Source organism: Sceloporus occidentalis, unplaced genomic scaffold (genome assembly GCF_023333645.1).
Source record: "Sceloporus occidentalis isolate IW3139 unplaced genomic scaffold, rSceOcc1.0.p SCAF_216, whole genome shotgun sequence".
NCBI lineage: Eukaryota > Metazoa > Chordata > Lepidosauria > Squamata > Phrynosomatidae > Sceloporus > Sceloporus occidentalis.
In genome coordinates this window covers 797197-823224 of record NW_028317196.1, presented here as the reverse complement: position 1 = coordinate 823224, position 26028 = coordinate 797197, and the positions used below count along the sequence as shown (strand labels likewise).

General features: G+C 47.2%; 4 protein-coding genes across 4 annotated transcripts; 3 read left to right on the top strand and 1 right to left on the bottom strand.

The window, feature by feature from the left end:
* The first annotated feature begins 1859 nt into the window (after positions 1-1859).
* Positions 1860-6361, top strand: LOC149277365 (parapinopsin-like). The gene is made up of 4 exons (XM_089503036.1): positions 1860-2193; positions 4729-5057; positions 5720-5962; positions 6230-6361. Exons 1-4 carry the CDS (start codon positions 1860-1862, stop codon positions 6359-6361), a joined length of 1038 nt encoding a protein of 345 aa, XP_089359162.1.
* A 510-nt stretch (positions 6362-6871) lies between these two features.
* LOC149277364 (selenoprotein K-like) lies at positions 6872-9771 on the bottom strand. Its single transcript, XM_089503035.1, has 5 exons — positions 9753-9771; positions 9397-9484; positions 9197-9280; positions 8753-8842; positions 6872-6992 (listed from the first exon to the last, which is right to left on the bottom strand). Exons 1-5 carry the CDS (start codon positions 9769-9771, stop codon positions 6872-6874), a joined length of 402 nt encoding a protein of 133 aa, XP_089359161.1.
* Positions 9772-11237: 1466 nt separating this feature from the next.
* LOC149277363 (actin-related protein 8-like) lies at positions 11238-16446 on the top strand. The gene is made up of 13 exons (XM_089503012.1): positions 11238-11354; positions 12092-12262; positions 12578-12688; positions 13269-13373; positions 13496-13669; positions 13786-13879; positions 14357-14489; positions 14584-14737; positions 14979-15074; positions 15190-15330; positions 15506-15767; positions 15997-16160; positions 16303-16446. Exons 1-13 carry the CDS (start codon positions 11238-11240, stop codon positions 16444-16446), a joined length of 1866 nt encoding a protein of 621 aa, XP_089359138.1.
* A 3163-nt stretch (positions 16447-19609) lies between these two features.
* Positions 19610-24677, top strand: LOC149277362 (choline dehydrogenase, mitochondrial-like). Its single transcript, XM_089503033.1, has 8 exons — positions 19610-19784; positions 20779-21552; positions 21633-21784; positions 21870-21999; positions 22325-22459; positions 23004-23146; positions 24014-24116; positions 24259-24677. Exons 1-8 carry the CDS (start codon positions 19610-19612, stop codon positions 24675-24677), a joined length of 2031 nt encoding a protein of 676 aa, XP_089359159.1.
* The last annotated feature ends 1351 nt before the right edge of the window (positions 24678-26028 follow it).

The following is a 26028-nucleotide window of genomic DNA, read 5'->3' as shown; positions in this document are numbered from 1 at the left end:
AAGTAGTCACATTCACATAAATCCTGTTAATGGTCGATAAGGCCGTGAAACTAAATTAAATTATACTTTTTATTTGGCAATAGAGGAAGATTTAAACAAAATGGCGAAAAGTTGGGTAGAAAGAAATGCCGAATCTCATGGAGCCAAAAGACAAAAATCTATTCTTATAATCAGCATTGATATTATGATTTATAATTTCTTTGATATTAGATAGTAGATTTGTGTAATTGGACCAAAAACATTTTGGACGATTTAGTTTAGTTTTTGGTCCATTTTTTTTCGGGCAACGAAATTCAGTTCGGATGAAACTCGGAGGGCTTTTTCCATTCGGAAACAAAATGGAAGAGCGTGGGGAGAGGCCGTCCCCGTGGGGCGCCGTGGCTCCGCCCTTTCGCGAAAGTACTCCGAGAGGCAAGAATAATGCAGAGGGATCCGCTGAGAAAGAGAACTGTTTCTGTACCCCTCTCCAGGAATCCATATGCATTATTCTGGCCTCTCGGAGCACTTCCGCAAAAGGGTGGAGCCACGGCGCCCCACGGGGACATCCTCTCCCCTGCTCCTCCAATCAGGGGGGGGAGGGTGTGCGCAGAGGCTCTGCCCTTTTCCTAAAGTGCTTCCGGAGCTGATATGGGGGAGGAGCGAACGAAGAAAGAAGACAGAGGGAGACAAAGAGGCAAGAGAAGAAGCAGAGCCGCGGAAAAGGAGACGGGACACGGAAGCGGGGAAATTAAGGAGTGAGAGTGAAAAAGCAAAAAAATGTTTTGTTGGGTTCCCTCGTCGTTTTGGACATTCGTACGAATAAATGGAATTTTGTTAAAATTTTTGTTTCATTCTAATAGAAAGACGTCATATCCAGAGCTCAGAATGAGACGTTCAGAACGTTCATGGCTTCATGAGACGGAACGTTCCGCAGGCGATGAGGAGATATTTCCCACCGGAGGGTTTATCTCCTTACGCACAATTTTTTTTAATCCCTCTTTTGAATTAGTCCGAAATTAATTAACCCAAAAACCTTCGCTGTTATGCAAAATGTATTTATAGGTCACTGATATGGATTACGGCGCGGCGCTTGTCGTAGGATGTCCTCGGAGCCTTGAGTATTGATCCAGGATAATAAACATTATTTATACTGTATATGAATTAACCCTTCCATATCGCCCCAGATTTAAGTTAATTAATTCTCTTAATGATTGGCAGTTTTAACATAAACTATTTACCCAATCACCAGCATGAATATTAAACCAGTTTCAACTCATTTAAGTGAGAAAAGTGTCTGAGAAAAAGTCAAGAACCAAAAAAGACAAAGTTACAAAATAACAAATATTTTATCTACAAAATGCATATAGATATGAAAATGCATTTCTTAATAAATTAAAAAATATTATTAAATTGTTACTGAAAATGTTGTTTTTTAAATATAAATATACCTTATTTTAATTTGAAATTTGATTTTATAAAATTTTGAATTTTTTTATTTGATGCCAGAAGCTAAAGTAAATACCGTAATGTAATTTTACATAATTATCAAATATCCGACTGACTCTCCCCGGGGTCCTTATCTGTTCTATAAAAAAATGATATTTATTTTTCTATTTGAGTTTTAATAATATAGCTAAGACCTTGGCACATTTTTTCCAGACGTTACAATAATTAGAAATTTAATGAGAAAGGGGAATTATGTTAAATAAATCCGGATTGTAGGATTTGCTCTAAGTGTTTTGTAATCTCCGCAGTATCATTTGTTGATAATATTTGGTTAGATGTAAGAAGTTCAAAGGAAGCCTTAGAGATAGCGGAGAACTTCATCGGGACGCTGACCGTCTTCGTATCCTTGTCTGTTCTTGGTCTGTTCTTTGGAAATGGCCCACGAAGACTCTCTGCAGATGAACTTTACCGGCGGAGGAGCCTCGTCCGGAAAGGTCCTCATGCCGCGAATCGGTTACACTATTCTAGCCATAATTATGGCCGTATTCTGCGCGGTTTCACTGGTCCTGAACATCAGCGTCATTGTGGTGACCATTAAATACAAGCAGCTGCGACATCCCATTAACTACTCGCTGGTGAACTTGGCGGTTGCTGATCTGGGAATCACCTTACTCGGTGGGATTCTGACCGTAGAGACGAACGCAGTCGGTTACTTTAACCTGGGAAGAGTGGGTTGTGTGATTGAAGGGTTTGCCGTGGCTTTCTTTGGTAAGTACCACCCAATGAACCCTGAACCAACCAAGAGTCATATCGCAACAAAGTAACCCCTAAAAAGAATGTATTCTACCCAAAATTACCAAAACATTTTAATGAAACAATGTAGCCCAGCTGTAGCGATAAGCTTCCTACCCAAGGAAGGACAACGTCGATTCTTAATGTTATATGAAAAGACGAATCTTCAGCCGACTTACACAAGGTCAATGTATCCGTGACGCGCGGCGGAGGTAGTCTGTAACCAATCTTGTAACTGGCAGAAAATAACTTTTACCAACTTCTACTTTCCAAATTGTTTCGTTATTTCATTACTTTCTGTTTAGTCCTCTATCCAGTTATTCCATATAAATCCTCACTTGCCTCCATTTCCAAACCCCAACACTCGAAGCTACATCTAGTGGCCTTCAACACTTTCAGCCAACAGAGTAATTGCGACCGGCCAATACTCATTTTGAGGTTAGTAGAATGGGCTGATGACCCAACCAGGGACATGGAGTTGGAATTCCAGGAGTAAGTGACCACTGTGATATCTGTATGTAGTCACCCATGGAAGGAAGAAGGGTGGAGGATTAAACAGTCTATGAAAAGGAGATTTTTATTATAAGAGGCTTCCTTGGATACCCTTTGGTGTCCAAGGCAAACCCATAGAGCTCCTAACATGAAAAGTAAGGCTGCAGTCCCACCATTAGCTAGAACAAAAGTGAGTGCTCAAGAAAGAAAGAAAGAAGTGAAGATAATAAGATCAGACTAAACTTTAAAGGTACTTTTATTCAATATGATATGGTAGATACATGGAACGGCTTCCCAGCAGAAGTGGTAGAGGGTAATATATCGAGGGGATTTAAACATGCATGGGATAGACATACGGCTCCTGAATCTAAGACGAGACCAACAACTGATTAAGGTTTGAGTCTTTACAGCAGGAGAAACGGGCGACTAGACGGGGGCCGCCGGGGGCCGATCTGCCTGCGGGTTCTGGGTTTATATATCAGTCACTTTTGCTATTAGAACATAAAAAATTTAATATTGGAGTTTTTTTATTCACGTTCATAAAAACTAGACTTTAGAGAATCTCGGATTTTATTACTCCCCGTAAAAAATGTTATTTTGTATCCTGTTTTAGCGCCACAAACATCTTTCATTCCACAAATTATAAATTCATTTGAAAAACGACGACATCTGCAGCTGAAGGCCCCGCGCGTTTTAATAGCCGCCCGCGCGTTCTCCATGCACGAGACCTCGTTTTTTCCTATATTTAAATGTAAAAGCTCCCCAGGAGACCATTAAAGACAAATTGAAAATATGAACGTCAAACAGACACAAGTGGAACAACCTGTGTGCCGCCGAGCGCCGGGCGGCCGCCTAAAACAACACTCGGCTTTCTCACAATGGCTTCCTGGAGGCGCGTGGTTAATAAACAAACCCCGGGGCGCGTCTCCTCCACGCAGCGCTGCGTTCCCCTTAAAACTCATTTATTCGGAAGGATTAATAGAAAGTATTAATTTTTAAAGGGACAGTAAACCCTCAGGAATAGCCTCGCCATTAGGGGGCAGCGTTGATCCTCTTTTATTTTTTGGGGCGTTTTATAGCAGTTTGTGAATGATGGTTTGAAGAGCCACCAAAGGGTTAAACGTGGGGCAGAAAAAACACTATGTGGGGTTTCTATTTTGGGAGGAGGTGATTAATATGCAAAGTGTATTTCTAGCTCTTGATACAGATTGTGGATTCTAACAAGGCTGTGGCTTCAGAGTGCAAGCTCTTCATTCCAGCCGTAAGCTCTACTAAAGCTGTGCTGCAACCTGTTTTATTTGGAGTTGTAAAAGGAAAATGTGTTCAGGACAGAAAGTTATCGGACAAGAAGGTGGTGGAGAGATTTCATTTATTCCGCGGCCATCGAGCCGAATAAAACCGGAAATCCGCACGTTTGTCGCAGTCGGTTGGTACGAAAGGTTTATGTGACGACAGATCAGGAAATGATTCCCGAGACGGAAGGCGACGTGGAGCGGGCAGTATAGGGAAGCGTTTGTACTGTTAACCCGTTAAATGCCAGGGCTTTTTTGCTGTGGCAAAATCCTCTTAATTATTTCCACAATTTACTTTCATTAACTATAAAATGAATTTTCCTCCATAAAACGCTGCGCATGCCCCAAAGTCACCAGCGCTCTCGCAATGAATGACCCAAAATCAGAGGAATCCAGAACCAATTAGTTTGAGTCTCCTCTAGGGTGGGGCAGAGTATCAGTAAAGTATTGCGATTGGACATAATATTTTCCCGGCAGACATCTGACCCTTGCTTCCTGATAGGCTGCTCAATGTGCAACTATTTGTCACTTGCTTCACAACTGGCGTGGGACTCCAGAGAGAAGATGTTTCTGGATAGGAAGGAATTAGTGGTTCTTATTAGTTTAACATTAATTGGTCGTCATTTTGTTAAATGTATCTCGGCTCGTTTCTTACTCCATGATATTGTACCACACCATGGAACCTGATGGTGATATAATCCTGATTCATGCTCATGCTGTGTTCCAGGGATCGCCGCCCTGTGCACCATCGCCGTCATCGCTGTAGACCGAGTCTTCGTGGTGTGCAAGCCCATGGGGACCCTCACGTTTACCGCCAAGCAAGCCCTGGCTGGCATAGCCCTATCCTGGATTTGGTCTCTCATATGGAATACCCCCCCTCTGTTCGGTTGGGGCAGTTACCAGCTGGAAGGGGTAGAGACGTCCTGCGCCCCCGACTGGTATAACACGGACCCTGTCAACATGTCTTACATCATCTGCTTCTTCTGCTTCTGCTTCGCTATCCCGTTCCTCACCATCATCGTCTCATACGGGTACCTAATGTGGACAGTACGACAGGTACCCAGACCAAATCCTACAGGGCAGCGGATCATGGGAATTGTAGTGCATCAGCAGCTGAAATGGCCAATAGATGTCTCATCAAATAATATTCCGCTACAACTCCCAACATCCACAGCCAACCTGGAACCAAGTTTTACAATATTCTTTAAAATCATGAAGTTTTAGAAAAAAATAAAGAGTTCGGTTGCCCAGAACCTACTATTTTTCAAGCAATTTCATTTTATTTTCAGTGCAAGTTATCCATCAATCATTTATTTTAATATGTATTTAATATTGTTTAATAAACAACGGAATGCAATCAAATAGAACATTCTATTATTTAAAGAAAAAATATTATCTGAAACATTATCATTATTTAGTATTATTATTTTATTATTAATAACTATTATTTTTATTATTTATTATTTGCCTTATTAGTATAATTTAAAATTATTTTATTTATTATTATTAGTCATTCTTATTAGTATTATTCATAATTATTATTTGTATTATTGATTATTTTGTATTTTATTATTATTTTTATTTTTTTGTATTATTTTATTGATTAATTATTAGTCATTCTTATTAGTATTATTCATAATTATTATTTTTCATAAAAAATATTTTTTCTGCCATAAATATTATCCATCTCCTTCGTAACCACAGCCCTTGCTCTGCAGGTGGCCAAACTAGGAGTGGCAGAAGGTGGCACGACTAGCAAAGCAGAGGTCCAAGTGTCGAGGATGGTCTTGTTGATGGTGATGGCGTTCCTCGTCTGCTGGCTGCCGTACGCTGCCTTCGCCATGGTGGTCGTGGCCAACCCCGGAATCTACATTAACCCCATTATAGCCACGGTTCCCATGTACCTGACCAAGACCAGCACCGTCTATAACCCGATCATCTACATCTTCATGAACAAGCAGGTGCGAGGCGCGGGAGGCTTCTCCGCAACGGATAGAATTTATTTTCATATTAAACGCGTAGATTTCCGGGGGGATTAATCAAGGAAGTTCATGTTTTGCATATATTTTAATCCGCGGTTATTACTCGTTTATTCTGTCTGCCGCCGTCAGGACTTCTTAGGGGGATAAAAATCTTAATCGGGCGCGAGTCCCACGCCAGGGCAGGAATAGTTAACGGCGATGCGTGTTTTTGACCCGACGCTGACTCTCTCTGTTATATCTCCGCAGTTCCAGGAATGCGTGATCCCCTTCCTATTCTGTGGCCGAAATCCGTGGGCCCAACAGAAGTCGGAGCCTTCAGCCGTAACATCCACCACGCGCGTCTCCACTTCAAAAATCAGCAAAGTCTCTCCAGCCTGAAACGGTTAATAATCTGCATTTTGTGTGTTTTGAGTTTTAAAATTCTTTGATTGGATATTAAAATTGTTGAAAACCCCACATATTCCAGAATGTCAGCGATTGGGGGAGGGGGGCTTCTAGAGCTGTCACGGTGTATTTGTGACGGGGTAGTCTGCACTGTTTCATACCCGCCAGCAGAGACGTTAATAATAAGACGTTAAGGGCCTGGAAGATGCGGTTCGTCGCCCGCTACGCAGACCGTGCATGCCAAAACACGGCCTCTGGTAGAATGAAGATATACCGCGGCTCGGCAGCTCGAAGATCACGGCTACGAAAAAAATGTTTACACCTCTACATACACCAAAGGGGCCGGGAGAGGACGGAGAGGGGCCACCGGCGTATTACCAAAAAATAACCTTATTACCATTCGCGGGTTTGGCAATCGCGTTAATTCTAGTTTATTAAAGAGATTCATTGCAAAAAAAAAAAAAAATGTTTTAATTATTTTTCTCAAGATTTTAGGAATGTCTTTCATGTGCACACACACTCACACTCACGCACGCGCACACTCACAGACGTGCGTAAGGGGTTAATAAAGGCTCCATTATCCATCCTGTTTGGAGACGTGATCCGCGTGCAGAGCCTCTCATTCCTAGAAAAGAGGGGCATCAGGGAAGGAGCAGAAAAGGATAGCAGGGGGGAAGGATTTGGAAGCGTTGTATGTTTCAGCGATGATCGATGCGCTTGTTACTATGTACAGAGCTGGGAATTTCTCTCCACGGATTTTCTCGACTTCGGATAGAATTTTGTGATTAAATTTCCAGTTTCCGGAGCTTCAGAAGAAGAAGCCGGGCGGAGAGTTGAGATTTCTTTAAAGCCAAACCAGCGTAAAACGGGCTTTAAAACGCCTGAAGCTGTCCCTTTTCCGCTCTTCGTCGTGTTCGAGAGATCCGAGCCCCTCCGAGCGGCAGCCAATCGGTATCTTATCTCCTCGCGCTCTCTGAACGGGAAACCCGCGAGATACCGCGTGCCTAGAAGAGATCCCGCGCTCCACAAAGATTGAAAGTGGAAAAAAGACACAAATAAACTGTATGAAAGTATGAACAGACGCACGAGGAATGTTTTTTTACGTTAATTTGCCAATTCCGTCGCTATCAGGACACATTTTATATTAGGAATCCTCCTTATCGCTTTACTAACAAACTTGATCCCTCCATTGTACATTTGTATAAGAAAACTAAATAACCGAAGCATGAAACTTCGTAACGAGCGACTCGGAACTTCTGAGCCCGGATTCCCATTCCCAAAACCTGTTTAGCGTTTTCATGGATTTGTTGGAAGTTTGGATTTTCCTGCAGAATTCCGCAACGGAGCAAAACCTCTCACAACGCAAAATGTTTTACTTCAAAAAAATGACATTACAAGAGTAAATTTACAACAAGAACGGCAAAGAAAGCTTTCCGGGGGAAGAACGGTGAAATGTTATTAACACGTTGGAGAAAAGGTAACGTGGCCCCCACCGCAAAATAATAAATAGGGTTTTTTTTTTTACTCAAACTGTACACAAAGGATGAATTTCTAGAAAACTCCAGGAACGTCAGACATGCTTTATACAAAGTTCGGATTCCGCTCCAAGTTCTGTTCCCAAAATGCTGGCTTTAAAGCGCGTCCACTGGGGTCTTCTCCATGCCTATTTGGGGTTTATTTCATAAATCCACGCTGTCAGAGACTAACAGAGCAGAGAAACACCACGCTGCGGGACTCCTAATCTCATCATGCTGAGCCTAGGAGTCTAACGACAGCCGAAGGCTGCAGCTCATTGAAAAAACTTATCGGTCTAAATACGGCTGTTAATCATTCATAAAAAAAACGTCAAAAATTAGTAAAGCAGACGTTAAATCCCAAATTCCCACCCGAGATCTTCTTATAGGTCACGCCAGTCTCCTATTAACCAATGAATTTGATGACCCCGTGCGACCCAGGAGAAGACCCCATTATATATAAATGGCAGTTTACCCCCCACCCTCCGTTTCATACAAAGAAGACAAACGACACGGTTACAGAGTTACAAACGCTGATCAGTTGGTACCGGATCCCGGGCAGGGAATTCCCAATACAACATCATAAACGCAGGCGACTGCAGAGCATTGCGACAGGTAGAGAGCGACGTTCACCGCAGGAGCTGTCCATTTCAGGGCCGCCGGTGACCGCACGTCTCTAGATGCCTGCTTCCACGAGCAGGCGTTTACCTGAAACCCAAAACAGCAGCAATTTAACACTTCATCCAAAAATATTTCTAATATTACATATATATATACACACACACACACACACACCAGAACACATTGTACAGCGCTGCGGAATATGATGGCGCTATATAAAACAATATATAATAATAATAATAGAACATACCTTCCTCATCCGCCTCCTGCCATGGGGGGTGCGTTCGGACCGGTGCCGTGATTAATCCGACCCATTCTACGGCGAGGGAAACCTGGGGGTCTGAGGGGCAAAGAAAGCCGATATTAATGAACGCGATGCGAACGGCTAGCGACGGATGGGGCTGAGCGGCATAGACCATGTACTAAAACATGCAGCATGCCTCCCAACTGTCCAGCTTTGCACAGGACAGTCCTGATTTTGCCACTCTATGCCACTGCCCCGCTTTTCGGGACAGACGTGGAACTCTGCAGGACAGCGGGACTCGGGATGGCAAGTCCTGACTTCATTCTCCGGTGTCCGGGGGTAGAAGTTGGGGGGTACGATGCAGAGATTACGGATTTATTTCCCGTTGCCGCGTAGTAACCGTGACATAAAAAACGGATACATTATTGGGGTACAAACACTGAACCCTACCCTCGGCCGTCATCGTAGCGGGAGCCGGATGAGGAGTTCACGCAGCCGCTTCTCGTCGTATCCGGCGTGATCAGAGTCTTGAAGCTGCAAACGAAGCATCGGAATAAGAAGGGGTTAAAAACCCAGAAACACCCGGGGGGGGGGGGGGGGCAATAAAACACACTGCATATTCACCTAACACGCAACAGCTAGATACTTACAACATGACAACGAAGTCGGCGACTCCCCAAAAGAGGTCTGTAATAAACGAGAGTCGCCATGGAGACCGACCGCCCTCCAACACTTGCCCTAAAAATAATAACATTAATAACAAATAGAGAGTTTTCAGGAGATTTTCGATACAATTTTACAACGTACTGCGCTACTGCCTTGTACATTTATACTACCGACCAACATCACATCCGCAGCTGCCCGTATATATACATTATACGGGGTGTATACGGGGTGTATACGGGGTGTATACGGGGTGTATACGGGGTGTATACGGGGTGTATACGGGGTGTATACGGGGTGTATACGGGGTGTATACGGGGTGTATACCCCTACCCTCTCTCACCGTTCGCTATATACACCATGTCGGCTCCTGTCCCTTCCAGATGGTGAGTCACTTTAACGGGATTTCCTGGTCACGTGACACATGAAGGAGGTGGAGCACTCTGATTGGTGGAGACTCCAGCTTTGTGTGTATGATGTAATGTTTACGTTGGGATTAACTCATTGACTGCTGGAGGAGCTCAGCTGCGACAGATTTAATCTCCCGGCACCGATTTTTTTTATAATTATTACAGGAAACTGATTTAAATAAATTGTTATTTTTTGTTTCAAAACAACAATCGAATGTTAATGATTAGAAGGCGTTGCAGGACAGATACACTGTATGCGATGGAATGAAAAATAAAGGAAGTGACATCAGAAGTATGATTAAGCGGTGACGGCGTCGGGGGAGACATGAGGTCACCCGACCCAAATGTCACCAGCGTTAGGACGGACAGAAAACGGAGAGAATCCCATAGCTTTTACTTTTATAAAGAGTCACTCGGGGGTAGAGAGATAAATGTGGAGCAGTCGCTGTGGAAACCACTGGGGTATTCCCGCTGATTGCCCCACGCTTAGCACTTTATCCTAGATTTGATCTTAATAAATATTATAAATACGGGAATTTCCATAAAATTCAATCAGATCTGGTAACTCTGGTCGTCTTTATCACCCAGAGATATCCACCGCTCGCCGGTACCTCATTACACCCAGGGATATCAGCCGCACTCCGTTACCTCATTACCCCCAGGGGTATCCGCTGCGCCGTTACCTCATTACCCCCAGAGGTATCCGCCGCACTCCGTTACCTCATTACCCCCAGGGGTATCCGCCGCACGCCGTTACCTCATTACCCCCAGGGGTATCCGCCGCACGCCGTTACCTAATTACCCCCAGGGGTATCCGCTGCACGCCGTTACCTCATTACCCCCAGGGGTATCAGCCGCACGCCGTTACCTCATTTCCCCCAGGGGTATCCCTCATTACCCCCAGGGGTATCCGCCGCACGCCGTTACCTCATTACCCCCAGGGGTATCCGCTACACAGCGCTATTTCATTACCCCCTGGGGTATCCGCCGCACACCGTTACTTCATTACCCCCAGGGGTATCCAGAGCACACCCCAGGGTTGTCTGCCCTGCACCATTACCCCAGGTAACCCCATCCGTTACCAGCTGTATAACTCATGACCTATACCGCTGTTTGTCCCGCTGCCGATACCCCAGGGTTAGCCGCTGTTTGTCCCACTCCCAGTACCCCAGGGTTAGCCGCTGTTTGTCCCGCTGCCGATACCCCAGGGTTAGCCGCTGTTTGTCCCACTCCCAGTACCCCAGGGTTAGCCGCTGTTTGTCCCGCTGCCGATACCCCAGGGTTAGCCGCTGTGTGTCCCGCTGCCGATACCCCAGGTTTAGCCGCTGTTTGGCCGGGCCCCGGTACCTCAGCGTTAGCCGCTGTTTGGCCCGGTCCGTTACCTCAGCGTTAGCCGTGGTTTGTTCCGTTCTGCCGCCATGACTCAGGCTGAGAAGGGGGACCTGGAGAACGGGAGAGAAAAGGAGAAGGAGCGGGAACAGCGGGGGGTGAAGCGGCCTATAGTACCGGCGGCCATACCCGAGCCAGGACAGGAGGTAGGGGCAGCGGGATACGGGGATAAGAGGGACAGTAAGGGCTGCAGGTGGCGGGGTAATGGGGGCAGTAAGGGCTGCAGGTGGTAGAGTAATGGGGGGGCAGGAAGGGCTGCAGGTGGTAGAGTAATGGGGGGACAGTAAGGGCTGCAGGTGGTAGAGTAATGGGGGGGCAGTAAGGGCTGCAGGTGGTAGAGTAATGGGGGGACAGTAAGGACCGCAGGCGGTGGGGTGATGGGGGACAGTAAGGGCCGCAGGCGGTGGGGTAATGGGGGACAGTAAGGACCGCAGGCGGTGGGGTAATGGGGGACAGTAAGGGCCGCAGGCGGTGGGGTAATGGGGGACAGTAAGGACCGCAGGCGGTGGGGTAATGGGGGACAGTAAGGGCCGCAGGCGGTGGGGTAATGGGGGGCAGTAAGGGCCGCAGGCGGTGGGGTGATGGGGGGACAGTAAGGGCCGCAGGCGGTGGGGTAATGGGGGACAGTAAGGACCGCAGGCGGTGGGGTAATGGGGGACAGTAAGGACCGCAGGCGGTGGGGTAATGGGGGACAGTAAGGACCGCAGGCGGTGGGGTAATGGGGGACAGTAAGGGCCGCAGGCGGTGGGGTGATGGGGGGCAGTAAGTGCTGCTGGCGGAGGGGTGATGGGGATCAGGGCTGAGAGTTGTGGGGGCACGTGGGGCGACAGAACAGTTTCTTGGCTCCGCAGTTAACATGCGCCGCACGCTTCTGTTCCCGCAGCAGATACAGAGCGATTACATCATGGTAATTCACCCCGGATCCAGCACCCTGCGCATCGGCAGAGCCACCGACACCCACCCCGCCGCCATACCCCACGTCATCGCCAGACGCCACAAGCAGCCGGGGCAAACCACGTACTGTGACAGGTGGCTCCTCAGAGAAGGACTGAATGTAAGAGGCTGCGGGGCCCCAAACACCAGCCATACAATACAGCGGGGCCCCTGCGCGCTTTCCTCGCGTCTTTCTCATTCTGTCTTTCCTGCTTCTACATCCCCGGCCTCGATCCGCGGGCATTACCCGCTAACTCCGTTTCATATTATAGAATTTAACCCAAATTTTCAAAATACAAAACAGAAATTGTGTATCTGTCGCCGACGGAACGTCTTCCGTATCCCAGCTTCGCGCTCCTCTGGTGTCGGCGTAGAGCGCCGCGTTTTACCGCATTTATGTCTCTGAAGGTTCTGTTTTTGTGATTCTGGGTTTTAGAAACCAGAAGGAAACGAACAAAGACAGAATGGCCTCAAGATGGTGGATCAAGCGATTTGGTCTAAAAAGATGTCGAACGGAGCCAGGCGCATCCCGGTGCTCCCTGAACAGGTAACGCTTTATAGGGCGGTAAGAGACGCCGAGGGTACGAGACGCCCAGAAAACCAAATGCTCTCCTCTCCACCCTGCATGGCCTGAGACAGAGTGCCCGTCGTCTGCCGGGGTTATTAGTAGGGCTGTGCGTTCGGATTCATCCAACAAAATTTGCCAATTTCGCTAATTTGTGCGAAATCAAAAAAATTTGAGATTTTTGCTTCTTTTTTGCTGGGTTTTTCTTGCCTCTTCTTGTTCTTCTGTCTTCTTTCCTCGCCCGCTTCTCCCCGCTATCAGCTCCGTTAACAGGTCTCCCGGAGCACTTCCGCACAGACCTTCTCCTCTGATTGGAGGAATGGGGGCGAGTACTCCGAGTGACCAGAATAATTAGTTTTTCTGCACCTCTTTTTCTCTGGGAATCTCTGCGATATTCTCGCCTCTCGGACTGGACTGTTCTGGGTTCTGTTGACAGCTGCTGGAGCCCAGACTGCTAGAACCTTTCAGCTATATGGGGAACCCCGAGTGGCCTGTTGTTTTGCGAGAGCTGACTAATTGGCGTTCCCCCTCTGAAATATTTTTTTGGGGTTCCCCTTCCTAGGTTCGTGCCTACAACAAACAGATGAGACCGGCTGTACTAGATCACAATTCAGGGGTTAAATGGACAAACACGGCTCACCATCCAGAATATCTTGTAGGAGAAGAGGTACGCGTGCTCTTAGGTCGCAAGCCTATGACGCTTAATACCCTCGCTGTGTCCAGACCTCCCCCGCTATGCGGTCGCGTATCCTACTCCATGTGTACATTGTGTGCTCTGTACTTCCGTAGGCGCTGTATGTGAACCCGGCGGACTGCTATAATATCCATTATCCCATCCGAAGAGGCCAGCTGAACCTCCACTCCAGACCCGGCGGCTCGCTCACTGCTGTGTTGACAGATCTGGAAACTATCTGGTCGCATGTCATCCAGAAAGTGTTAGAGATCCAACTGAAAGATCTGAAGGTGCTTCTGAAGACAGACCATGCAAGGCGTTAACGTTCTTATTGGATCTAGACTGTTGAGACCTTTTTTATTTATTTTGGGGAATTGAGAATGACTTTTTTCTTTTCATATCCCAGTATTACAGATGCATCTTACTGATCCCGGATATATATAACCGTCAGCACGTGAAGGAGATGGTCAATATGATTCTAACAAAGATTGGCTTTTCGGGTAAATGTTACAGGATTTGAACCCATGGTCTTTAACTAAACGTGGTTGTCACAGCGCCCGCAAATAAAGTCTGTATTAGATGTGCACATGGACCAAAAAACTAACGTTCCGTTCGGATGAAATTCAGTGGGCTTTTTTTTTTTTTTTTTTTTTTTTTTTTTTATTTCCTCTCTCTCTCTCTCTGACTCTCTACCTGCTCAGACAGCTGCTTCCCTGTCTCTGCTTCCCTGTCTCTGCCTCCCTGTCTCTGCCTCCCTGTCTCTGCCTCCCTGTCTCTGCCTCCCTGTCTCTGCCTCCCTGTCTCTGCCTCCCTGTCTCTGCCTCCCTGTCTCTGCCTCCCTGTCTGCATTCTTCTCTTCGGTGTTCTTAAGTACTCCTGCAATAGAGCGGAGCCTCCGCTCACACCACAGGGGCAACCTCTTCCCCCATTCCTCCTATACGAATCCCCGTGTATCTTATTTCCGTGCTGTGTTCCAGGAGTCATCGTCCACCAGGAGTCCGTGTGTGCCGCGTTTGGCAGCGGTCTGGGCAGCGCCTGTGTGGTTGATGTTGGGGATCAGAAGACCAGCGTGTGTTGTGTGGAAGATGGGATATCCCATCGTAACACCAGGTACCCGTCGAAGATCCTCTCTCCCTTTACTAACATCCCGCCTGGTTATGGTACGCTGGAAGGCTTTTGCTAACCGCTTCTCTTTGTTCGGCAGGTTGTGTCTGGCCTACGGCGGCTCAGATGTCACTCGCTGTCTTTTCTGGCTGATGCAGAGAGCCGGGTTTCCCTACCGAGAATGCCAGCTCTCAAATACGCTGGACTGCCTCCTGCTTCAGCAGCTCAAGGAGTCTTACACGCATCTCGACCAGGTCCGCTCAACCTGAACACTTTGCGGTGTTGGTTTAAATGATGATATAATTGGTGAATGCAACCTCTTCCACGTGTTATATCTCTTGCTGCCTCTGTCCTGATGACACTAAAAGCGTATTCCACCAGAGGGCGATACTGAGCCCACTATGCCTGCGCTGTTTGGGAACCAAAAGCCACTAACATCAAAATGATTTTGAGTTCAGTTAACGACGTGTGATAAATAAACTCTGCCCGTTACAGGACATCAGTGGCGTTCAGGACCATGAATTTCAGGTCCGACATCCGGATGCCCCAGCTTTGCTCTACCAGTTCCGCCTGGGAGATGAGAAGCTTCAGGTGAGGGCCTGTTAACAGGGATAGTTGCAGAATCTTCTTCGTAAGTCTTCCAGCTCTTTTAGGGGCAGCTTGTGGCCCTTTGAAAAACCTTGTAACATTCTTATACCCCAATCAGGCTTCGATGGCGCTGTTCTATCCGGCCACGTTTGGGATTACCGGCCAGAAGATGACCTTTTTGCAGCACAGATCACAGGGCGATGCGGAGGATCCTCATGATGAACATTATCTATTGGCAACCCAGAGCAAACAAGACCAGGTACTGCCCAGGGCGCTCCATGCGGGGGGCTTACACTTTATGCGTTCTCATTCCCGTATATGATATGCGTTGTCATATCGTTGCCCGCTTTGGTGTGTCCAGTATAAGAGAATCTCGCCTTTATTTCCGTTTCCCATCCCCCTGTTTAATACCACACTCTTCTGTTCTCATTAAGTCTGGCAAGGCTGCAGCTGATCGGAAAGCCTTGCCAAAGCCCACCCTGTATGATGATTCGCGGGGTCAAGGCCTGGAAGTGTCGGACAGAGGTCATGCGCAGGATCCGGAGCTGGGGCCGTCACAGAACGATAGCTTAGCATCCGGGAACGACGCAGACGATTCGCCTGCCGCAATGTTCTCCAGGAAAACGGCCATGTCTCAGTTTGAAGGGAAGGCTTTGGGTCTGGATAAAGCAATTCTTCACAGCATTGACTGTTGTGGTAAGGAGAACAAAGCTGGGGCGCCCTAATCGCCCTTACACTAACGTTAAGAGCTTTGTGGTCTGCCCTCCATAGGGGTCTTTTCCTTCTGCCACTAGGCCACAGAGTTGCTGTAAATTAAACGCTTGTGTGTTTTGGTGGGAATAGCGACCCCCTGCGCTCGCATATCCCTGTCTGTGACTCTCCATTAGCGCAGTTTAATCGGTGACCGCGTGACTTGTCCCTTCAGCTTCCGACGACACCAAGAAGAAGATGTATGGCTCGATCCTCGTGGTTGGAGGGGGTCTCAAGTTCCACAAAGCTCAGCAGTTTCTCCAGCATCGGATTCTCAACAAGATGCCCCCATCGTTCAGGAGAGTCGTGGAAAATGTCGAAGTTATCACAAGGCCTAAGGTGGGGAATAATCCCGACTGCGTAACATTAAAGGGGAATTCATCTTTACTGGGCAGTGAACCTCTGCTGAGGTAGCGGCAGTGTCACGAATAATGTGAAGTCTTTGAGCTCATGACGCTATATGATATACATTTCCCTGCAGGATACGGATCCCCGATTACTTGCGTGGAAAGGCGGCGCTGTTCTTGCGTGTTTGGACACGACCCAGGAGCTGTGGATCTACCACCATGAGTGGCAGAGGTTCGGAGTGCGCATGTTACGAGAGAGAGCTGCGTTTGTGTGGTGAACGCAAACGATGGGTTAATAACCTGATGCATCAGCTGCAACGTTCTGAGGACTCCGCAATTCCAGCATCTGAAGTCTTCATCGTATATATTTGTATATATATTATACGTGTATTTATTGGATGTGTCCGTGTGATAAACAGAATAAAACCGGAGACTTTGGATAAGCAGCTCCATGTATTAATGTGTCTCGTGATGACGCTGAGATCGCAGAACCCGCTGTTATTATATTATGAGAGATGCGCTGAAATGCGACGTAACAGCCCCAGATATATCGCCGGGGGAGATGCGGAGTAACGCGCTTTACTTTATCCGGATAACCTCGTTCTTACTGATGGCATTAAAGGTACAAGACTCAGACGAGGTTGTTTAAAAATGAATGCGATAGGGAAAGATAGGTGACCGACGTCATGTGACCGCTTCTTTGTCCGTGCTCTGACCTCGCACATTCTGTATCCTTCATTTGCAATATATACGCTGTCATCTTGATTGACAGCTGCCTTAGCCAATCACATCTCAGTATGCTACAAAAGAAAAATGGATGTGTTTCTTTTGTCTGCGATCGGTCGGATTATGTGATAAGGAAGATAGCGATGTTTGATCCGTACGCTCGCTACGCAGAGCTAAAAAATAATGCAAAGAAAAAAGTAATGAAAGTTCCTAATTAGTCGTTGTTATGAGTGGGGGGGGGGTATTTAAATGCCAGCGTCAGCGGCTGTGTCACCATCCGGCAGATGTGTAACTGGGGGCCAGGAACCATTTGGTTTAATTGCAGAGAGCGGTAACACAATACTCTGATAATACATTATTTACACACGGCTGGCTGCGAGCGTCGCACACAAACATTCTGCGCGCCCGAGCCTTCCAGCGCTGGAGTTTTGATTTATGGTTTAATGCTCAATAAACATTTGCTGAAAGTTGGTAACGTTTACAAACCGCTTCATTTAGCAGATATGGGCGGCGGGGCCGATCTTCGCCATCGCTGGTGAATATTCTATTTCTGGTTATATGTAAGGGGGATAGACGGGAGGTTAGCGCCTGAGCTCCTCACGCATGTTCCACTCATTGCTGCTGGTGTAAAAATATAAATGTATAATTTTGTCTCTTCTCCCTGGGACAGGAGACGACCCCGGCGGCCGCCCATCAAACAGCCTCCTCCGAGGGCAGCTTCATCCACCCGCAAGACACCGTGCAGGCGTATTGAACAGCAAAGTGTATGGATCAAGTTAAGGATTAGCAGAAACAAGCCGTGGAGGGTAGGACGAGTCTCGTCTTAGATTCAGGAGCCATATGCCTATCCCATGCATGTTTAAATGACCTTCACTGTATTACCCTCTACCACTTCTGCTGGGAGGCTGTTCCACTTATCTACCACCCTCTCAGTAAAGTACATTTCTTTTCCCGTTCCATCTCAGCCTCTGACCCTCTAGTGTTAGATTCCGGTCTCTTGTCTGTGTTCGGTATGAAAGCCGGATGCCCCGTGATGTTGTGCTTTTAATGCTTTTACTGTTTGCATTCAGAGCGGATTAATCTCTGAACTTTCTTCTGGCAGAATCCAGCGCCGTGAAACCAAAAAGTTAATCTTTAACTTCATTTTGTATAAACAGAGAGCTACTCGCTAATATTTAAAGAACTCGTTTAAAAGGCCCCCTCTGGAAAGAGCCAAACTCTCTAAACTAACTAAAAACTGTCTCCCTAAAAGTCAGAAATCCGAAAAAGATGGAAGGTGCTTTTCAGTTAAAGTCCGCAGTTTGGTTACCTGTAGGTCGAAGCAGCGAGACAGCCGCTCTTACAGAGACCCCCTGTGACAGCCGCTCTTACAGAGACCCCCTGTGACAGCCCCTCTTACAGAGACCCCCCCCGTGACAGCATGCGCCCAGAGTGTTGTTTCTGAGCGCTGATTGCTTTAGGATACGTCCGATGGGTAGAAACTGATACAGAATGAAACGGTTTAAGCTGAAATCTGAGCGTTCCCTGCGGCTCCCAAATGCTAAACTTTACATTTATTAACGTCACCTGTAAAGCGCAATAATACAAAGTATTCTGGATCTGGACCGGTCTCCAAAAAAAGGTCCAAAGGGCAGATTTTCTGCCCCCCAGCCAGGGCTCTAAACACTTTTTATTTCCCAGGGAAACGTACGGTGGATGCTGTCGGAAATGGGATATATTTGGGGAAAAAGGGGATTCCAGGTGCCGACACACCTTCGTCTAGGGGTTAATAACTTAAATCCAGGTAGCTCGAATAATCACAGGAAAATGCTTCTTTGATAGGAAAATGGAGGGTTTAATGCTGTGATGAAGCCTATGAAGGCTAACACACACAGGGTTACATTGGTAATGAAGTTGTGACTGCAGCAAGGATGGAAAGATTGTAACATACAGGGAGTTCTTATAGGGTGGGATCAAAGGTACATTCCATTTACATTCGTATTAGTTAACTAATTACAATATCAAAAGACAATACTATCACACAACATACAATTTACAATCATATGGATTAACTAATCAAAAAGACAATACATACAATTTACAATCCTATAGATACAATCTTAGGGATACAACATCAAAAGACAATACTAACACTATCACACACTATTTACAAACAGACTATACATACAATGTAATTCATGATTTACAGTTGTCCTTTAATGTGGGCTTCGGGGGCTGCATTTGCACTTCAATAAGTCTCTGTCCTTTTTGTGTGCATGTGAATTGAACTGGCCAAATATTGTTTGGTTAGGTCAGATCACTTTAAGTCCTTCTACACCTATAATGACTGTAATTTATATTTTTCATATAATTATGTTATACTGCTCCCTAGGGTGTCTGACATAGTCTGCATGCTACCTCCACAGATGCGACTGAACCCAGTTATCCCGAATATACGATTCTCTGGATTTACGCCAATCGGGTATATTTTACTCCCACCCCATGCATTCATTTCAATAGGCTAGGGCTTAATACCCCCAGGGGGCTATTATTGCACTTAATATACTGGTCTTTGGAGTCAGACCAGATCTCCCAGTTCACACATGGTTTAACCCTTTAGTCCGGAGAAGCCGTATCGCTCCCAGACTCTGTTGGGTCCTAAAAATTAGTATTAAAAGGTTAAAGTTCTTTTTTTTTTTTCTGTGAAAATGTTAAATTTGCCGCGGATTTTCACTAATGAGAGCCGATTATTTCACAGAAAGTGATCTCTGTACGCAGAATCGGCCTGAAGAGCTGAAAATTCATCGGTGCCAAGAGGATCTGCGCCCAGCAGAAATGGGAGCCTCAGTAACGCCGAGCTCTGTGCCACCGCGTGGACCGTACGTTCTTTCACCAGGATCTACACGGAAAGGTCATTATTATCCACCGTAAACGAATGGATCCTTAAATCTGTGACCGCTCGGTGATCCTCGGTGCTGGGAAGCCGCGGAATCAGCCTCGAGCCGTGTCGCTTTAAGGATCTGCCCTTCCCCCGCCAGCTCTAGTACAATATTCAAAACTATTTTGGCAAAGAAAATGCAGGAAGATTTCACAACATCATCCGTCCGCGAAGCCTTCAAACGCTTCCCCTGCGAACTCCGATCTCCGGACTCCATCAGAAACCATTACGAGGTGAGTGGCTGCTGGTGGGGGGAGACCGGGAGAGGTGGGAGGCGGAAGACGCTGTAATCCTTGTTTAGGGAGAGGTGGGAGGTGAAACGTCGCTTTAATACGGATTTAGACTTTGGCAACAAGAAAGTTTTGTTCTGGTGAGACACAAGCGACCGGAAACAATATATCCCTGTGGAACTTCGTACGTTAACTCCTCAAGTGCCCTGCAGGTTTATGCAAATCTTTCCGTGCCATTATTTTGCAGAAACTGCCCCATTTGTCCCATCTTCTGTAAAAAAATTCCCTCACTGTATTACCCCCTATCACTTCTGCTGGGAAGCTGCTCCACTTATCTACCACCCTTCGGTAAAGTAAAACTTCCTTTCATTATATGTCAGCCTCTGACCCTCCAGTGTTAGATTCTGGTCTCTTGTAACTTTTCTCCTCCTCTGGAATAAAATTGTCCTTTGTTAAATGCCCCCCCCTTCTCTCCGCCGAGCCGGACATATTGGTTAACGTTTTCCAAATTTTTTTATTGTGGTTTTTAGTCAAATCCCAGAAAATGTAAACTGTCCGTAGAAGGTGCTTAAAATGCACGTAACGGAGTATTTTATAAGGTGGCCCCAAAAATAACAGCCAAAGGAAAAAAGAAATATTCGCTGAAACAAAAGCTTTACTGAATACGATAAATTCACAGCCTCGTTTTTCTTCTTATTGCGGAGTAACCGGTAAAACTGTAACTCGTTCCTTTTCAGCCCGATATCAGGACTCTCCGGAGAGAATGGCAAATACATTAAAGCTCCTTAAACCCGGCTCCGTCCGCGCCTTCCGCCAGAACAAAAGTCTCCGGTCCGGTTCGGATTTTGTGAAACTGCTGGTTGGATACAGACCCGGAACGTCGAGCTCCGGCTCGTTCTCCACGGTTGGTTCCGAGAAGGGCGACCGTTACGGTTATATAATAGTGGGCGCCGGGTCGGCGGGCTGCGTTTTGGCCAATCGCCTCTCTGAGGACCGCGATGAGTCTGTGCTGGTATTGGAAGCGGGTCCAAAAGATCTCCTCCTGGGCAGCAAAAGACTGTCCTGGAAGATCCACATGCCGGCGGCGCTCATGTATAACCTCTGCGATGATAAATACAACTGGTTTTACCACACTGAGCCCCAGGCGCACATGGATAACAGGGTGATGTACTGGCCGCGGGGCAGAGTTTGGGGTGGGTCGTCATCTTTGAACGCCATGGTATATATTCGTGGCCATGCAGAAGACTACAACAGATGGAGTCGGGAAGGCGCTGCCGGCTGGGACTACGCTCATTGCCTCCCTTACTTTAAAAAAGCCCAAGCGCACGAGCTGGGGCCGGATGAATACCGCGGGGGACACGGACCCTTACACGTCTCGAGAGGGAAAACCAACCACGTTCTCCACCGCGCTTTTATCGAGGCGGCTCAACAAGCAGGTTACCCGTTCACAGAGGACATGAACGGCTACCAGCAAGAAGGCGTGGGGTGGATGGATATGACTATCTACAAAGGTAGGCGGTTTTCAGCGTCGGGTCTTCGCTGATTCCTCGCACTGTCCTGCACGTTCCCTAACGAGATGTTTGCTTTTGAGGTCAGAGATGGAGCGCGGCCAGCGCCTACCTACGCCCTGCCATATCGCGCCCCAACGTGGCCGTGGAGCAGAAGACGCTGACCACCAGGATTCTCTTCGATGGACCGAAAGCCACTGGTGTCGAGTACATAAAAAATGGAGAAAAGAAAAAGGTAAAATGATAAGTTTATGAAAACGGGAGTTATTGAGGTGCGGAAGGTAATTATACGAAGATACCGACAGCTCTGATCCTTCCAGGCTTTTATCTCCAAGGAGGTCATTCTGAGCGGAGGAGCCATCAACTCCCCGCAGCTCCTCATGTTGTCTGGAGTTGGAAATGCGGATGACCTGACAAAATTAGGCATTCCGGTAATCGCGAACCGTCCAGGTAAGACCCGTCCGCTCCAAGGCGGTAATTACCGGAAAACGCGTCGGGGTGTGAGAGCCGCCAATACACACCGTGCCGCGAGGTCTCGTGGACTTCTAACGAGGTGGCGGAGGGGCAGTCAGAGCCGTGGTTTATCTTTTTAGCTTTTCCTTGTAGATTCATTAAAGAAATATTGTCTGTGGATTCTGGGCTCCGATTGGTAGAGACGTCGGGTCGTTTCTTACGCGTCGGACGTCGGTTCACAGGCAGCCGTGATGTTACGGGTTACGCCTCGTCCGTCTCGGACTGTATTCTGGGGGTCTAAAGAGAATTTTTCCTTCCGTAGGGGTTGGACGCAACCTTCAGGACCACCTAGAGGTCTATATCCAGCAGCAGTGCACTCAGCCCGTCACTCTGTACAGAGCCCAGAAACCTCTAGCGATGATGCGGATCGGCCTGGAATGGCTGTGGAAATTTACAGGTAAAAAGGGTTTTTGGCATCGATCGAATTAACAAAGTTCCGATTATCTAGAAACCGGACGCTGCGATGTCTCCCCCGTGTCTGTTAGCTGCACGAAGTAAGAGCTTACAATCTATTGGGAGGTTGAAGGGGAAGGAGACAGACGCTGAGAGTTCATTCTCCCGGCTGGGGTTGGCCGTGAGGAGCCGCTCCTCAGTTTAATGCGAAGTCGATGGGGGGTCTTCAGGAAATCTCATCCGTTTACCTGTATGTGATCCGCAGCTCGTAACCGTAAAGTCTGTGAGTTATGACGTTACGGCTCGCACTTTAGTGAATAAGACCCAGCGAAGGGGCTGCTGTCTGCTCTGGGGGGCATCTCTTTGAGGAATTATCTGTCATTTATTGGTGTTTTGTTTATCACCCAGTTAATGGTTAAACTGTCGCTCTGTGTTTTAAGTCATAAACATGGATGTTCCTTCATAGCCGGATGAAATTTGGACCGCGATATCAGAAACCTTTCACAAGAGCCGCGATAATAACCGGGTTGTGTTTCTGTCGGGATCAGGTGACGGCGCCACCTCGCACTTGGAGTCTGGGGGGTTTATCCGAAGTGCCCCAGGGATCGAGCACCCAGACATCCAGTTCCATTTTCTGCCCTCGCAGGTGATTGATCACGGCCGCGCCGGCCCCACGATGGAAGCCTATCAGGTGCTGACCTTCTCCTCCGACATTTAATGTACGCGGGTCGTTTATTCCACGCAGATCAGCCCCATTCGGCCCCCCCCGTCTAGCTGCCCGTTCCTCCTGCCGTAAAGACCTTAATCAGTCGTTGGTTTTGTCCTAAATTCAGGAGCCGTATGTCTATCCCATGCATGTTTAATACCCTCGCTGTATTAGCCTCTACCACCTCTGCTGGGAGGCTGTTCCACTTATCTAGCACCCTCTCAGTAAAATAAAACTTCATTCCGTCTAAGCCTCTAGTTTTAGATTATAGCGTGTTCCAAGATTTCTCCTCCTTTGAAATATAATTTGAATTTATTGTCAATCTAACGAGCTGCTTGTCCTTATCTCAGGAGGGGGCTGCGGACGGGTTTTCAAAGAATTGTTTCCCAACTTTTGGGAATCCGGAAATAAAACAAATTAGATAAATCAGAATCTCGACATCGCGTCTGGATGTATCGCGTCATCTGTAATCTTTGAGCTGATTTATCATTAAAAGCAGAATTAATGATTCGGGGAGCGACGGCTTGAAAGCCAAAGATGATGCGAGATAAAAGGCGATTCCCATCCCGCGGGGGCTTAGAAACAGCCGCGAATCGCGTTGCCAGTCACGAGAACTCTGCTTCAAATAAAGCGGAGCATAAAAGGGCCCTTCACCCCCCCCCCCTTCTCAATGTCGGGGGGGAGGTTATTAGCACATTAACCCTTTAAGAGTATTTTGCCCTAAAATCATTCGTAAAAATCGTAATCTTTGTCTTAGCTTTTGAAAATATACCCGTGGGGGGCTTCTGTTGTAGAATTTTGTGGAAAATGAATCCATTGTATTTTCTTTCCTTTTTTGGGGGGTTATTATAGGTCCACGTTGGAACCATGAGAGCTACGAGTGCGGGGTGGCTGAAACTCAGGAGCTCTGACCCAAGAGACCCTCCAATTATTGACCCGAACTATCTCTCAACAGGTGAAGACCCGCACCGTTTAATAAATAAGGGACTTAATAAAGCTGGGGCGGGGGGGTTATCTTGTAAAATAGTGAAAATATAATTTTACAGACGCAGCCCTTTTTTTTGGAGATTTACCAGTTTTGGTTTCTTTTCTTGCAGAAAAGGATATTGTGGATTTCCGGCAGTGCGTGAAGTTATCCCGGGAGATTTTCGCTCAGAAAGCCTTCGATGATTTCCGCGGCCCGGAGGTCCGACCGGGACCAAGCGTCCAAACGGACGAGGAGATCGATGCCTTCATCAGGCAGAAATCCGACACGGCCTACCACCCCTCCTGCACCTGCAAGATGGGCCGCACCACCGACCCCGACGCGGTTGTTGACCCCGACACAAGGGTGATAGGTGTGGAGAATGTGAGGGTGGTGGACGCCTCTATCATGCCGAGCGTCGTAAGCGGAAACCTTAACGCACCCACCATTATGATGGCAGAGAAAGCTTCTGACATCATCAAGGGTATCCCGTCCCTCCAAGAGGACAACGTTCCCGTTTACAGGCCAAAGACCCTCAAAACACAACGGTAACCAATCAATTCCATCCTAAACGGCTCAACGCGTCTTCCGTACGTCTAACAGATTAACCCTAAATGATAAATAATATATTGTCATGAGATTTGGTGAATTAAGATTTTAGAATACCTCCCATGTATCCCCTTGTTAGAGGGACTGTCTGTCTTTGGGACCCTCGTCTTATCCACTAAACCGTGTCCCCCTTCAGCCATTTGCGATGCGGCGGGACGTGGGAACCAGGAGGTTCAAAGATTAGATTTGAATTAAGTATTGGAACAAACGGCTGTTTACTCCCAACGAGGCGCGGGGGCAGAAAGTAGTTTCCTCAGCAGATTTAAAATAGATGCAGTAGGTGGGTCCACGGGGGCCGCCAGAACGATCCTCTCCCAGGATCTGGCCAGCGTCTCTTGAAGAAGGATGTGCAGCGTGTTGCGGGTCTGTGCCAGCCTCGGGGCATCGGACGGACGTCCTGCGAGGACTTGATGGATGATTATTAAGTCAATCGGCTCTTTAGAGTCTCTGCAGCCCTTTCAGACGTTTAAATGACGGGGAAGTTAAGTGAACGAGGAGCTCGTCTTCAATAGACAGCAGCCTCTTTATCAGAGCCGTTAGCGAGGACGGCGCACCTGCCTGCGTTCATTAATTACGGCTTTATCAGAAACCTAACGAGACTTGGTGAGAAATACGCATTCATTCTACGGCAGAGACGGACGGACGAGCAAGCGAGCGAACCAGCCCTTAAAACCCAAGAGAACGTGGAGAGTTTAGACGACTTCTAGAACGATGTGCAGGCGGACGGCTGGCGAAGGGTTACTTTCCTGCAGATCTTCCCCACAGAGATCACCTGCAGAGCAACTTGGAACAATTACCGATAGAAATGGTATATTCCACGTGAAAACCACCAACGCACCCTGGAAACACTTGTTTCAGGCTCTTAGCGATCTGGATTTGAATGTGTTAAAAGTTTGCTGGCTGATGCGGTTTTTATAGATTTTAACGTTTATAGCGATCCTGCAAATGAAAAAAAAAAGCGCCTAAAAATCCATTTAATAAACGTACTATTAGTGAACGATTGACTCCGCGTTGACGATTCTCGCTTCTCTCGTGTTCTCCAGTAGTTGAAGAGATTAAAAGGTAATTAACATTCCGGCGAGAGACGTCTCATTAACATTCGGCCGGGAACCCCGCGAACTCCGCAGACTCTTTTGTAGAAAGACGCCTCGGAACCGTGTCGCCTCGGAAACAGCATTGTTGGCATTTCACGTGTTTTTTCGCCATCAGTTCTAAAAGCCGCAGAAATCACCACAAAACGCGTCGTCATAGAAAAGAAGTTTATTCGGGTTTTATGCGTCTCGTGATTGATGGA